This window comes from Barbus barbus (assembly GCF_936440315.1).
Source record: "Barbus barbus genome assembly, chromosome: 35".
Classification (NCBI taxonomy): Eukaryota; Metazoa; Chordata; class Actinopteri; order Cypriniformes; family Cyprinidae; genus Barbus; species Barbus barbus.
In genome coordinates, this window is record NC_136763.1 from 15,204,135 (window position 1) to 15,216,601 (window position 12,467).

Below are 12,467 nucleotides of genomic sequence, written 5' to 3' on the forward strand. Positions count from 1 at the left end.
TCAAGTCCTAGCGTTCTTTCAAGTGCTGAGTGAACCACTTTTGCTCCTGCCTCTATTTTTCTGACCCCTGTCTGTGTGCAGTATGTTCTCTATAATGTCAGCTCTGAATGGTGCAGTGGTCTCCAAAGCATGGGGGGGGGGGGACTCCACCACACCTTTGATGCTCCGAGCAAAAGGTTTGAATGCTTTTTTCAGAACAATGGCGTGAAAGTCTGACAAAGCCGCGGGTGCAGGGCAACCTGAGTAACCCTACTTCACCTTCCTATTCACCATTCACATCCCTCATCTGTCCACCAAATTAAATATGGTCCACAAAATGGACAAGGGAATGTCCCCTCCGGTGTTATGGGGTCAGAGGAGACTGCGGGATGCAGACGATGCGTCTTGTGAGTAAGGCCGGGCATTAACATATTCACTTCAGGCTGCAGAACAGGTGGATGAGGGAAGGATGGGAATTAGAATGAGCGAGGGATGGCATTCGAGCCATTTGATTGGCTGCGGAGAATGTGAGCTCATTGCTCTCAAGGGCCTGATTATGCACTTTAAATTTATTTCAAGCATATTTGTGTTTCTTTGAGGAGATGTCTCAAGTTATCCGACTCTCACATGACATCACCGTTGAGAGGCCATGCTGCACAGCACAACACTGTGCAATTGTAATTCTTTAGAAATTGTTTTATTAGAACTGTTTTTCATACAAGTACTTTATATAATGAATTGCCATGAATCGTTTATACTATATAAAGTAAGTATTCACACATATTTGTGATCCTGGGCCACAAAATCAGTCTCGCATCGCACGGGTATATTTGTAGCAATAGCCAACAATATATTGTATGGGCCAAATTACTGATTTTTCTTTTATGCCAAAAATCAGTTGTGAGTTAAAATCATGTTCCATGAATATATTTTGTAAATATATTTACCGTATATATATCAAAACTTAATTTTTCTAACTAATTAGTGATATGCATTGCTAAGGACTTCATTTGGACAACTTTAAAGGCAATTTTTTACATTTTTTCAATATTTTTTCAAAATATTGCACCCTCAGATTCCAGATATTCAAACAGTTGTATCTTGGCCAAATATTGTCCTATTTTAACAAACCATATATCAATGGTAAGTTAATTTATTCAACTTTCAGATCTCAGTTTCAAACAAATGTACCCTTATGACTGGTTTTGTGGTCCAGGGTCACATTTATTTTGTGGCATTAAATACATTTATAATTTTTTAAAAGATGTATATTTCAAATAAATTCCATTACTTATTCATCAAAGAATCCTAAAAATGCATCATATTATTGAAATAGTATTATAAAATATAAATCAGCATATTAGAACGATTTCTGAAATATTTTATTTAAAAAAATAATCATTTTAAAACATATTATAATAGAAAATAGTTATTTAAAATCATAATATTTCACAGTATTTCTTGTAATCAAATAGCCTAAATTGGGCTTAAGAGACTTCTACAGTTTAAATGAAATTTTCCTTAATATTTATATATTGCAGAATTTATTTTTCTGTAAAGGATGTGCTATGTTGAATATTGTCACTTTACTGTGGGTTGTATTAACCTGTCAGCCATGCCTTAATACTATAGGACCTCTCCAATAAATCCTTATGACGACTTGAAATACTGATTATTAAGAAGCACAACTGCATCTTTATTCAAAAGTTTCCCAGATAAAGTGATTTGAAAAGGTCAAAAACAGTCAAAGATTTGAATTCCTAATTTACTGCCAATTGTAAAATTAATAAGCTAACACGGGTGATTGCGACATGTAATGGAGTCTTGATTTATCGTATAGCTCGCTTGAAGGGCGGATATTAGGTGGAAAGGCACAGTAAGCTCTCAGCATAAGCCCATTCACAGGGCCAGATATGACACACTTTATCCTCTGAGCCATTTCTGATTAAAGCAGGATGATGATTGTCATCTTCATCTCTCTTTGTCTCTCATTGACTCTCAACCTGACGGGGCTCCCATGAGCTGAACATATAATGTGAGATTACTTCAAACATTAAGCTATTTATTTCACGGAAAAAAAATAAAATAATAATAATCAGGTCCGTTGTAGCCCCGTCCTAATGCGGAGATAAGATGGTTGCAGCTTGGCTTAAAAAAAATTGAAAAAAAAAAAAAAACACATAAGAGGCTTTGAATTGTCCTTGTTGAAGGGATCTGACATCTACCTGTTTACTTAGAGGGTTTACTTAGAGACGCAAGCTGGCATCCAATCGCTGCACGCGCTACTGAGAACCGTCATCGCACAATAACATCTGCTCGAGCAGGCAGGGTGAAATACGCACGCTGTGGGCCTCGAATCGAAACGTTTAAGTCTAACCAAACGTTGGCACACAAATGTAATCGTGTGCTACTTTGTGTTTGTGTCTGCGGTTTCTGTTTTTCATTTGTTCCGGAGGTCACACGCTGCGCTCTGAGCCGGGCCTCGCCTCGCCTCGCGTCCGCGTCTCATCCTCACCCGCACAGATGCGAGTGCGAACCTGGGGCCAGTTCTTGTTGCGCCGGTCAATTGGAGAATCTTTTATTTGGATACACTTATCTTTCCTATTTCCTAACCTGATTGAGGCTTAAAAGCCAAAGCAGCTCAGATCGTGCCGGAATAAATCTCCTTGCCCATTAATCTGTCGCCGGGTCCTCTCCCTCTCAAAATTGTTGTATTGCGGCAGGATTTATGAGGAAATTAAATGTATGATATCCGAGCCTCCTCTTACGGCGCTCCGCGCTTGGCGACCTAGCATTTCTGTCCTCCTCTGTTGATTACAGTGAAATCAGCGCGAGAGTGGCGCCTCGGAGGAAGCGTACATTCCCACAATTAGGTCACAGCGCCGGGCCACGGGAACATATTCTAGCGGTGGGCCTCTCTCATTTGTCTTTCCCTGCCCTGTGCCCCCGCGCCGAGCAACACACCAAATTGTATCCGTGGGTTCAAATCAGAAAGAGTAAGGAGATGAAAAGGCAATTTCCATCTGCTAGTTAATGCTCCTCCGTTCCTTTCTCTGGGTCTGAGTGCTGTATTATTGCCCATAGTCTGTGCTCCAGGGGGTTAAAAGAAACACTTCACCTCAGTTATACTTAGCAATTATGTGCCAGTGGACACTACGCGGTGTTATTCAGCAAGATGACGTGTAAATGCTGAATGATGCATTATTATATCTAGGCCACTGTACGATCATCACTGGACAATTATAGATCATAAAGTAGAGCAAAATGTCATTTTCCAGCACACCAAAACACACCGTTCTAAAATTAGATCGTTGTAAAGATATAAAAGCATTTTCAACCTCATTATTTTTTACACAGATATATGAAGCAACGCAACTGTTGATCATAGTAAGAAATGTGTGTTTAGCAAAATCAGTATATTAAAATCATTTTTGAAGACCGGTGACTGGCTGCTGAAAATTATTTTTTTTTGCGTCAAAAGGAATAAAATACATTTTAAAATATATTAAAATAGAAAACAGATATTTTAAATTGTAATGAAATTTCTCAATATTACTGTATTTTTTTACCAAATAATTGCAGCCTTGTCGGCGCTGACTGCCTTGTGGTTTGTGCGCTTCAGTGCTTCTGGCGACCCGAGTTCGATCCCGACTTGTGGTCCTTTGCCAATAACGTTTCCCTTTCTCTCTGACCTATGCTTTCCCATATCTCCTCTGTCCTATAAACAATAAAGGTATAAAATCCCCACAAATATAACTTCAGAAAAATAAATAAATATATGCAGCCTTGGTGAGCATAAGATACTTCTTTCAAATCATAATAAAATTCACTTAACATTTGTTGTGATTGTTGTCTAAAATATTATCTCTTTTTTAATATAAATGTATAGAATTTTGGAATTTGTGAGTGATGTTCAAATATTAAGAGGTTTGGTACCAAAATGCCATCTTGGTTGTTTTTTCTCATCCTTAAGGACTTATTTTCAAGCAATCTATGTTCTAATTAAGATATTCCATCTTCATTTAATATGCCACGTTCATAATATCTAATCCTGAATTTATACTTAATGTCTTGAAGACCAGACTGATTTGTTTTGAAAATCTTATATGAAAAATGTTAATCTGGTTGAGAAGATCTGCCTTGGGACTGGTCTGTGTCATCTTTGGTCAGTCAATCTCCTTCTGTCCTGCAATACAGGCACTGAAGATGAGCTATGTCTTAATCTTAAAATGTTAATCTCAGACTTTTTCTTTTTGGTGGAAGTGGGTGGGTGTGGGGAGAGGTTAAATCACGGTTGTGCTTTACTTGTACTGTAAACACCAAATGAAGCCTGTGCTGTATGTAGGTGCTGCTTTTGAGTGGGCGTAACTTTATGTATAAAGACTTCTAAGTTGAATAAAACATTGTGACCTTCACTGTTACTCATTTAAAAGCAAAAAAACAAGTTCTGAGTTTGAATTCTTTTATTTTTATAAGCCCAGAGTCTTGCATTCCAACTGTGGGTGTACATAAGGCCGACGCAAGATGAATCCACCAGTTACTTTCCACAAAATCAAAAGCTTTCAGATAAGATTTCTGACAATTGGGACATGCAGCTACTGCACAGGGGGGAATATAAAACGCTCTATACACAAAACAACAGTGGCAATGATGAAAACCTGCAAGCGTTTACAGGCTAGAATGATCAGAAATGCTTTGTTGCAAAGAAACAAAAAGGATACAAACAAAATGCCTCCTTGTGATCCCACCCCCAAAATACAGAATAAATATATTTATTTATTTATTTTTTTAAATTATGCATGGCTTAAAAACATAAAAAATACTGATATCAGTTTAAGCATTTGACTAATAAGCAATGGGAATATATTGTGTCTCTAAAATACAGCTACAAACATATCACCTTAACTATCTCGTTAAAAAAGGTCTCAAAACATTTTGGGTGTAAAACACATTGTGGATTTTTGACATGTTGAAGTCAGCTGAATATATAAACAACTGAACAAGTTAATAGAATCATGTCAGTTGGCCTACACTCCAAAAGAAACAAGGTCTATGCACAGTTATGTACCATTAATGTATTTACAATACATTGAAGCAGCGCCATATGGATTTGCATTGAACAGGGACACGACGAGCATTATTCCTTACCATCTCACACAACATCTTTTACATATGGTACTCCATATTGCTTAGAAACATTTAGAAATGAATTTCAGACATTCCATTTATCCCCCCAGTAAAACATCAAACTGTGTCAATTAATTTTAAGTTTGGTTAATATACGCTTTTGTTTTTGTCATCTGAATAGAGATTCATATTTTTAGTTTAATCTTAATTAAAGTTGGTCCTTTATTTGTCATAGAACATGAGGTTAACAACATCCAGACATGTGCGAGCGATGGACAGTGGTGTACATGCATCATTTTAGGGCACGTTTAACGTGTCTGACCAAATTGTCCACACCTAATTGTCTCCAGCAGAATCTAGTCGTCTTCCTCATCGCTGTCCTTCATGGATATGCCTTGCATCCCTCCCTCTCTTACAGATGCTGTAGCCTCTTCTAGAATCAGCCTGTTTCTCACTGTCTCATACATCTTGCTGTTCAGAGTGGTGTCCAACACACCTTGTAGTCGGAAATCACGATACTTTTTCTGCAAAAAAAAGAGAGCATTGTGGGAATAGGTACGGGGCATGAAGCAAAATGACATGAAGTGGATCTAGCATGCGTGTTTAGTTATATAAACATGGAAGAAAAAATATTTTTGTCTCTTTTCATGAATATAGGTACAGAACTTTGATGTCCCATTAGCATTTGAAGCAGTAAGCATGTTTGTTTTGTATATGTACACCCTATTAAACTACAATTTATCTTAACTTTGCATAAAAAGTAGGTACATTTAAACAATTGCCAGCTCAACCTTCAACCCTATTACTACTGTTATTGGAAGAAAAAAAGATCAATCAGATATTTTCTTCAGTTATTTAAAAAGGTACACTACAGTTCAAATTTTCATTTATTTATGGGGCAGTCGTGGCCTAATGGATAGAGAGTCAGACTTGTAACCCGAAGGTTGCGGGTTCGAGTCAGGTCTGGCAGGAATTGTTGGTGGGGGGGTGAATAACCAGCGCTCTCTCCACCCTCAACATGATTGAGGTGAGACCCTTGAGCAAGGCACCGAACCCCGAACTGCTCCCAGGGCGCTGTAGCATTGACTGCCCACTGCTCCGGGTGTGTTTTCGCTGCTGTGTGTGTGCACTTGGATGGGTTAAATGCAGAGCACAATTTTTTTTTAAAATCAAAATAGTTGTTTTCAATTTGAATATACCGTAAAATGTCATTTTATACCTACATGGCAAAGCTAAATTTTCAGCAGCATTACTACAGTCTTCAGTGTCACATAATCCTTCAGAAATCATTCTAATATGCTGGTGTGCTGCTCAAAATACATTTCTTATCAATGTTGAAAAAAGTAGTTCTGCTAATTTTTTTCCAGGTCTCTTTGAAATAGTCTCTTGTAATATACCAAATGTCTTTATTGTCTTTTGATCAACTGAATACATTCTTGCTGAATAAAAGTATTAATTTCTTAATAAATAAATAAATTACTGACCCCAAGCTAGTCCTATTGAGTGAAAAATAAATCTGCAGCCCTGTTGCCTATAGGTTTCATTTAATCTTGCCAATATTTTTATTTAATTCTTATTCCTAAAAATAAAAACCATTCACATGCATGTCACTGATTTTGGTAACAGATATTGTACTCTATTTGTGGAAAGTTGCATCCAGTTATTATTCTGGTTTTCTTGGAAACTGTAGATGAGAAAAACATGACAATGAGGTCTTCTTTATCCAGTACTAAACCTAATCTAAAATGGGGAAAATGAAGGGGAAAAAATCTGATATAGATCTAAAGAGAAACCTGCATATGTGAGATATATCCATACACAGAGAGAGACACACCATATGAGTGCACAGAAATAAATGTGTAATGTCATACTATGAAATCCTGTAGATCTTGCTGTTGTAAAATCAAGCACAAGCGGAGGCTGCAGAGGAAAACCGCCTTTACTTGACTGATCCACCCTGTAATCTGACTTTGATTGGACGGCATGTGCATATTTTTATAGCGTGTGTTTACAAGTACATTTGGTGCAAAGCTGTGCTACGATTACTTCCTGCACATACTTGGGCAGTTTTGCACAACTACCCATACTTTAGTGGTCAATGATGCTGTAGTGTTTACCTTTACAATTCTGATGAGGATTTTCAGCTGATACACATGCAACTGCAGGTCCATACGGTCTGTCAGCCAGGTGCCCAGGAGATTCATTGTGCTGGTGTACCATTGCTGAAACACAAATACATTGTTCTCCAGCAAAGACAGACACACATACAAATGCTGCTACACACAAACACATAGGAAAACACATCTACAAAAACACAACAAACACAAGTGTAGGCAGTAGATTTATAGCAAGAGAGCAGATTATGTGAATGAAAATCCTTTTAGTACAAGATCTAAAAATACTCACCAATCTGATATAGCACAACTTTAAATCAGCAATTACAAAGATAAACAATCTTTATACTACCAGTCAAAAGTTTGGTATGATTAAGATTTTGGGCTCAAGAAACGTTTTTTTTTTTACTATTTATTATCACTATTTATTATTACGGTAATTAAGATTTAAAAAAAAAAACTAAACAAAAAAACTAATAAAATAACAACACTTTTATTCAGCAAGGACAAATTAAAATAATCAAAAGTGACAGTACAGATGTTTATAATGTTACAACAGATTTATATTTCAAATAAATGCTGACCTTTTGAACTTTCTATTCATCAAAGAATCCTAGAAAAAAATGCCTCATGGTTTTCAAAAATATATTTAACAGCAAACAAAACCTGTTTTCTACATTGATAATAATAAGAAATGTTTCTTGAGCAGCAAATTTGCATATTAGAATGATTTCTAAAGGATCATGTGACACTGAAGTAAATCAATTATATTTTAAAATATATTCAAATATAAAACAGCTATTTTAAATCATAATAATATTTCACTATATTACTGTCTATACTGTATTTTTAATCAAATGAATGCAGCATTGGTGAGCACAAATGACTTCTTTCAAAAACATGAATTAACACCCATAATCTTAATTATTAATTTTTGACTGGTAGGAGTTTTCTACTAAATTTGGCGTTAAGTAAACTAGTTTCACTTGTAGAGGGATATGGAGGAAAATGACTGGCAGAACAGAGCTTAAAGAGGCACTGCGGGCAAACTGGTGAAATTATAAGGAGGGCTATTCATAAAAGAGGTCCCAACAAGCTCTGTCTTGGAGAAAGTCCTTCTGTCACAGCCATGATCCTCACCCAAAACCTCTCCCTGTCTCCACAGCTCCACCCAGGAACTGCTAATTGACAGTTTCGAATCCCATCAGCTGTCTCCTGTGCTGCTTTTGGACACTGATCATGAGAGATGTTGCCCATGTTAAGCCAGCCACAATCCTGCCCTCAGCCTGCGTTTCAGACGGTGGCACTTTCTGTCACATTGAGGGAGAAAGATCCATCATTCCCAGCGGACATGTTGTCTTTACCGCAGTCACAATGAGCTCACTAATGTAACAGTGGCTCAGGGTCTTATTTTTTACGAGACTTCCTCTCTCTTAGTCTCAGAGTGTTGCTCTCTATTTCTACTCAGTGGAACTCACTGAACTCAAAGCACCTCCTAAATAGCAAGTGCACTTAGCTTTTGGGCTACAGATGTTGGGCCGTGGGGAAGATCTCGTTTGAAGTCTAATTGATTAGTTATGATCGAGCTGGTCTGATGGTAATCTGAGCTGACTGAGTCTCAACGGTTTAGGAGCTGAGCAAATCGAGCCAAAGACACAGGAGATGTGTCTTGAGTAACTGCAGCACACTTGACAGTTTACTTTTTATAGATCTTGCATGCAAAATCCACTTTGCACCCACAGTTTAAAAAAGCATTACGGTTCTGTTGGTGATGATCAAAAAAAAAAGGAAATTTTCACCTTGTCAAAAGACTTGAGTAGTAAACATAAGTTGCTAAGCCAATTGATCCAGTGGTTCCACCAGTTTAACACACAATGAAAGAAGTGCAATCCATTGGCGTTTAAGTGGTACACTGGTAAAATTATGCTACTAAGGTGTGTCCGAATAATCAAATGGGCGTTTTAGGATTTAATCTAAGCGGCTGAGCTCAGCGGCTCGTCCCTGCAGTGAATCAGAGCTTGGTGTTGCTCTGTGAGGGCTGGTGCTCTGTGCCTGTGAAAGATTGGGCAGCCGGGCCGCGATGGACCCCCACAGGGAGGCCAGACCTGGAGCAACTGCTCTCGCTCACACTCAGTCTTTCTCTCATGCTCACTCTATTGCTTCCTCATTTGTTCCTATAATAGTGTGGCCTCTCCGTCCTCTATCATTTTAAAGGAATGAGTCACCCACAAATCAAAAACTGTCATCATTTACTAAAATCACGTCAATCTAAACCTGTATGATTGACTTTCTTCTGTGGAGCACAAAAGAAGACCGTTTTGAATATTTTGATGAATGTTTTGAAGAATGAAAACTGGTTTTGTCTGTACTATGAAAGTCAATAGTCTGAAAACATCACTGGACCCCCACTGACTTTCACTGTATAGACAAAAAACTGTTGTTTTTTTTTTCTTTAAACAACATCTTTTATGTTCCAAAGAATAAAGAATGTTTGGAATGACTTGTAAATGATAACAATGTACACGTAAATGATGATCGTTTTAATTTTTGGATGAACTGTTTCTTTAAACCCATTACTAGCAAACCATCAATTCACTTAATGACACTTGATATTTACAAATTGAAATTGCCATAATAATAATGTAGGAGTTCCACTTTATAGTCCCTGCTGTGGGTGCCAAATCTGAATCAAATGATGCACAAGGCCAAGAAAGACATATTCATATAGTACATTCTGCTAAATCAGTTTTTAAACTTGTGAGAGACTCGTCCAGTAAGACCGCGTCCTCTATGGTCTTGGTTGTGAAATGAACAGTGCTGGCAGTGGGACATTGTTCTGCTGTCAGCAGAGAAACAGAAGACTCTCCGAGAGCATATTATGTACTGTGGCACTTTTTGGATATTGAGCAGCGGGAAGCTGGCAATAGCTGCTAGCCAAAACAGGAGTATCATGACTCTGAATGCATAATGAAAGAAGCGGATATGGGAGAGAAAAAAATCTGTGATCATCTAACGAGTTCCATCTGATATTGGAAAGCATGAGGGCTGCGTGTACACGTGCGTGTGTGTTGGATGCGTACGTTATGGTTACCGATACAACACACATGAACATCTGCAGGGCCCCCACACCTCTAGCGGGGAGCGCTGAAAGGCTGAGCGACCTCCTGCCCCCTGCCACACCATGCACATGCACAAGCCGCACTCCTAAGCTTGCGTTCACACTCTCGTCTTTGACATGTTACAAGAAGCCATAGCGCCTAGCAGGGGGGCAGCAAGCAGAATTCAGTGTAAGGTTGCACATCCATCCACCCCCGTCACAGACGCACGCATACACATACACACGCGTTCACGACTTGCTTTTAATCAAGTCCTGAAGCACCTGAAGGCTAGCGGCATCTATGTGAGGAGGACCAGAAAGAAGAAAGAGCTGGTAAGGGCTGAGCTCGGATTAGAAAAAACACACTCTTACAAAAGCAGGAATGCCGAGGAGGGGGCGGGGGCTCGGTGGGGGGTAATGGGGGGATTACAAGCAACCTGTGACTCTGCCTCTTTCTGCCCTTGCTGGTGGTAGTGGCTCTGTAAATGTGTGTGTGTGCCACTCGGCCTGCTCTCGGAGGCCTAGGCTGTTTGAGAAGCGCTCCTGCTGGGACCCAGCTGTGTCTGCAATTAGCAGTAGGGATGGAATGATGATGGTTGTTAGCGCTGATGTTAATGCAAAGCGACAGGCCAGTGGAGATGAAAACTGGAGAACGGTGCCTCCCCGTGCTCCCTGTCCTCTCTGCGCTCCTCGTGAATCAAAATCGAGAAAATACCCCAAACAAAAAACACGAAAATCGAACGTCCAACCTTTCTCCTGGTACACTTTGCGTCTTTGTCTGCACTAAATAGAGCCGTCTCTCTCAGGCCAGTGGGTCGTAGGGCATTCGTCCTTCTTGCTGGCCAGTGAGTGAATCGGGCCCCTTACCGGGCCAGAGAGGGAGGCCCCGGGGACCAAGGAGTCTTTAAATCTGACTACAAGACATTATGCACTTAGGACAAAAGCTTGGGGTAATCCTACCTGCTTGCTGTTCACGGCTGCCACCGGCCAGTTATTGTATGCCTCATCCCTCCTGAGAGGAGGTCCATTGATGACTGAACTCAATTACCATGGTAACTCACACCGGTGACCTCACGCCTCCCGCCACTCGCTATCTCTCCGCCACAGGACCCCGCGACATTGCGGAAAAAAAGTTGTGTAGGAAGTACGTGACCCCAAACATGGTCCTCCAACGCGCTGCTGCGTTAGAACTCTCTCTTTCTCTCATGCTTTCTCTCCAGAAATAGGTGCTTCTGAATGACGGGATTGAAAATAAAATTTCAGGCTCAGCAAGCAAAAGGGCTTCAAACTGCTCGCGATTGTGTTGTGGATACAAAGAGAACCCTGCTCGGGATTTGCACGCCTCACTGGATCCTTAAGTGGAACAAGCCCTTACTGTTTCTGAGCAAGCTCTGCTACAATTTTAAGTGTCTATAATGCTGTTTTTTTTGCGTTATTGAAGGAATAACCAACTGAACGGAACAGTGTCTGGAGCAATTTCTTGGAACAAACGAGCCGATCAAAAACGTATAATTGCAGGGAATGCATTTCTGCTACTGAAACCGGTGCTTGTGCTTGACAGTGTCCAAACAGGGCCTTTCTTTAGAAAAGAAGGAGCTGGTAGAGATGAACTAAATGGCGGGAATTACAGCCTGTGATCGTGTCATTGAGTAAACACACAATGAAGAAAAAGAGGTGAGGGATAAAAAAAAAGGAACGGGAGAGAGAGAGAGTTTGGTCTCAGGGCAAAGTGAGCCATTCTGCTCACAAAGGAACGCTTAGGGGAGGATTGAGCCGAGCAGGAATGAGGAGCATAACACTTGTGGGGTTCGGCCTCAATGGGGGGAACGAAATGGAATAAACCAGCGAGCACTTGAGAGCCCCGCAGTGCACCTGAATGGCTAAGGGCTGGGAGGGGGGCGGAGGGGGTAGCACAGAAGGTGAATGGGCTGCTTTTTGGGACCAATTTGTTTCTTTTCACCCTTTTCCCCTGCCTCTGTGCTGACAGATGTACAAAGGCGGACCCGCGCTGAGCCTCTCGTATACATGAACCCGCTAGCAGATGTCACTTTTGTCAGACAAGTTAATCAAACAAATGCCACCATACCTCACTTATATGTCACGGGGAGAGCAAGAGACGGAGACAGAGCCAATAGACGGCTAATCGAGGC

General features: G+C 40.0%; 1 protein-coding gene across 12 annotated transcripts in view; it reads right to left on the reverse strand.

The window, feature by feature from the left end:
- Positions 1-4,428: 4,428 nt before the first annotated feature.
- Positions 4,429-12,467, reverse strand: part of LOC306854824 (calcium-dependent secretion activator 1-like) — a gene marked incomplete at its 5' end in the record, with an annotated part of 117,350 nt that continues 109,311 nt past the window's right edge. For 11 of the 12 annotated variants that reach the window (XM_079393058.1, XM_079393056.1, XM_079393060.1 and 8 more), the window contains 2 exons: positions 4,429-5,630; positions 7,224-7,328. In XM_079393058.1, the coding sequence (XP_079249184.1) occupies positions 5,463-5,630; positions 7,224-7,328 (273 nt within the window). In that variant the 3' untranslated portion in view covers positions 4,429-5,462. Of the gene's footprint in view, positions 5,631-7,223; positions 7,383-12,467 lie in introns of all 12 variants that reach the window. The other variant, XM_079393055.1, reaches the window with a different exon arrangement.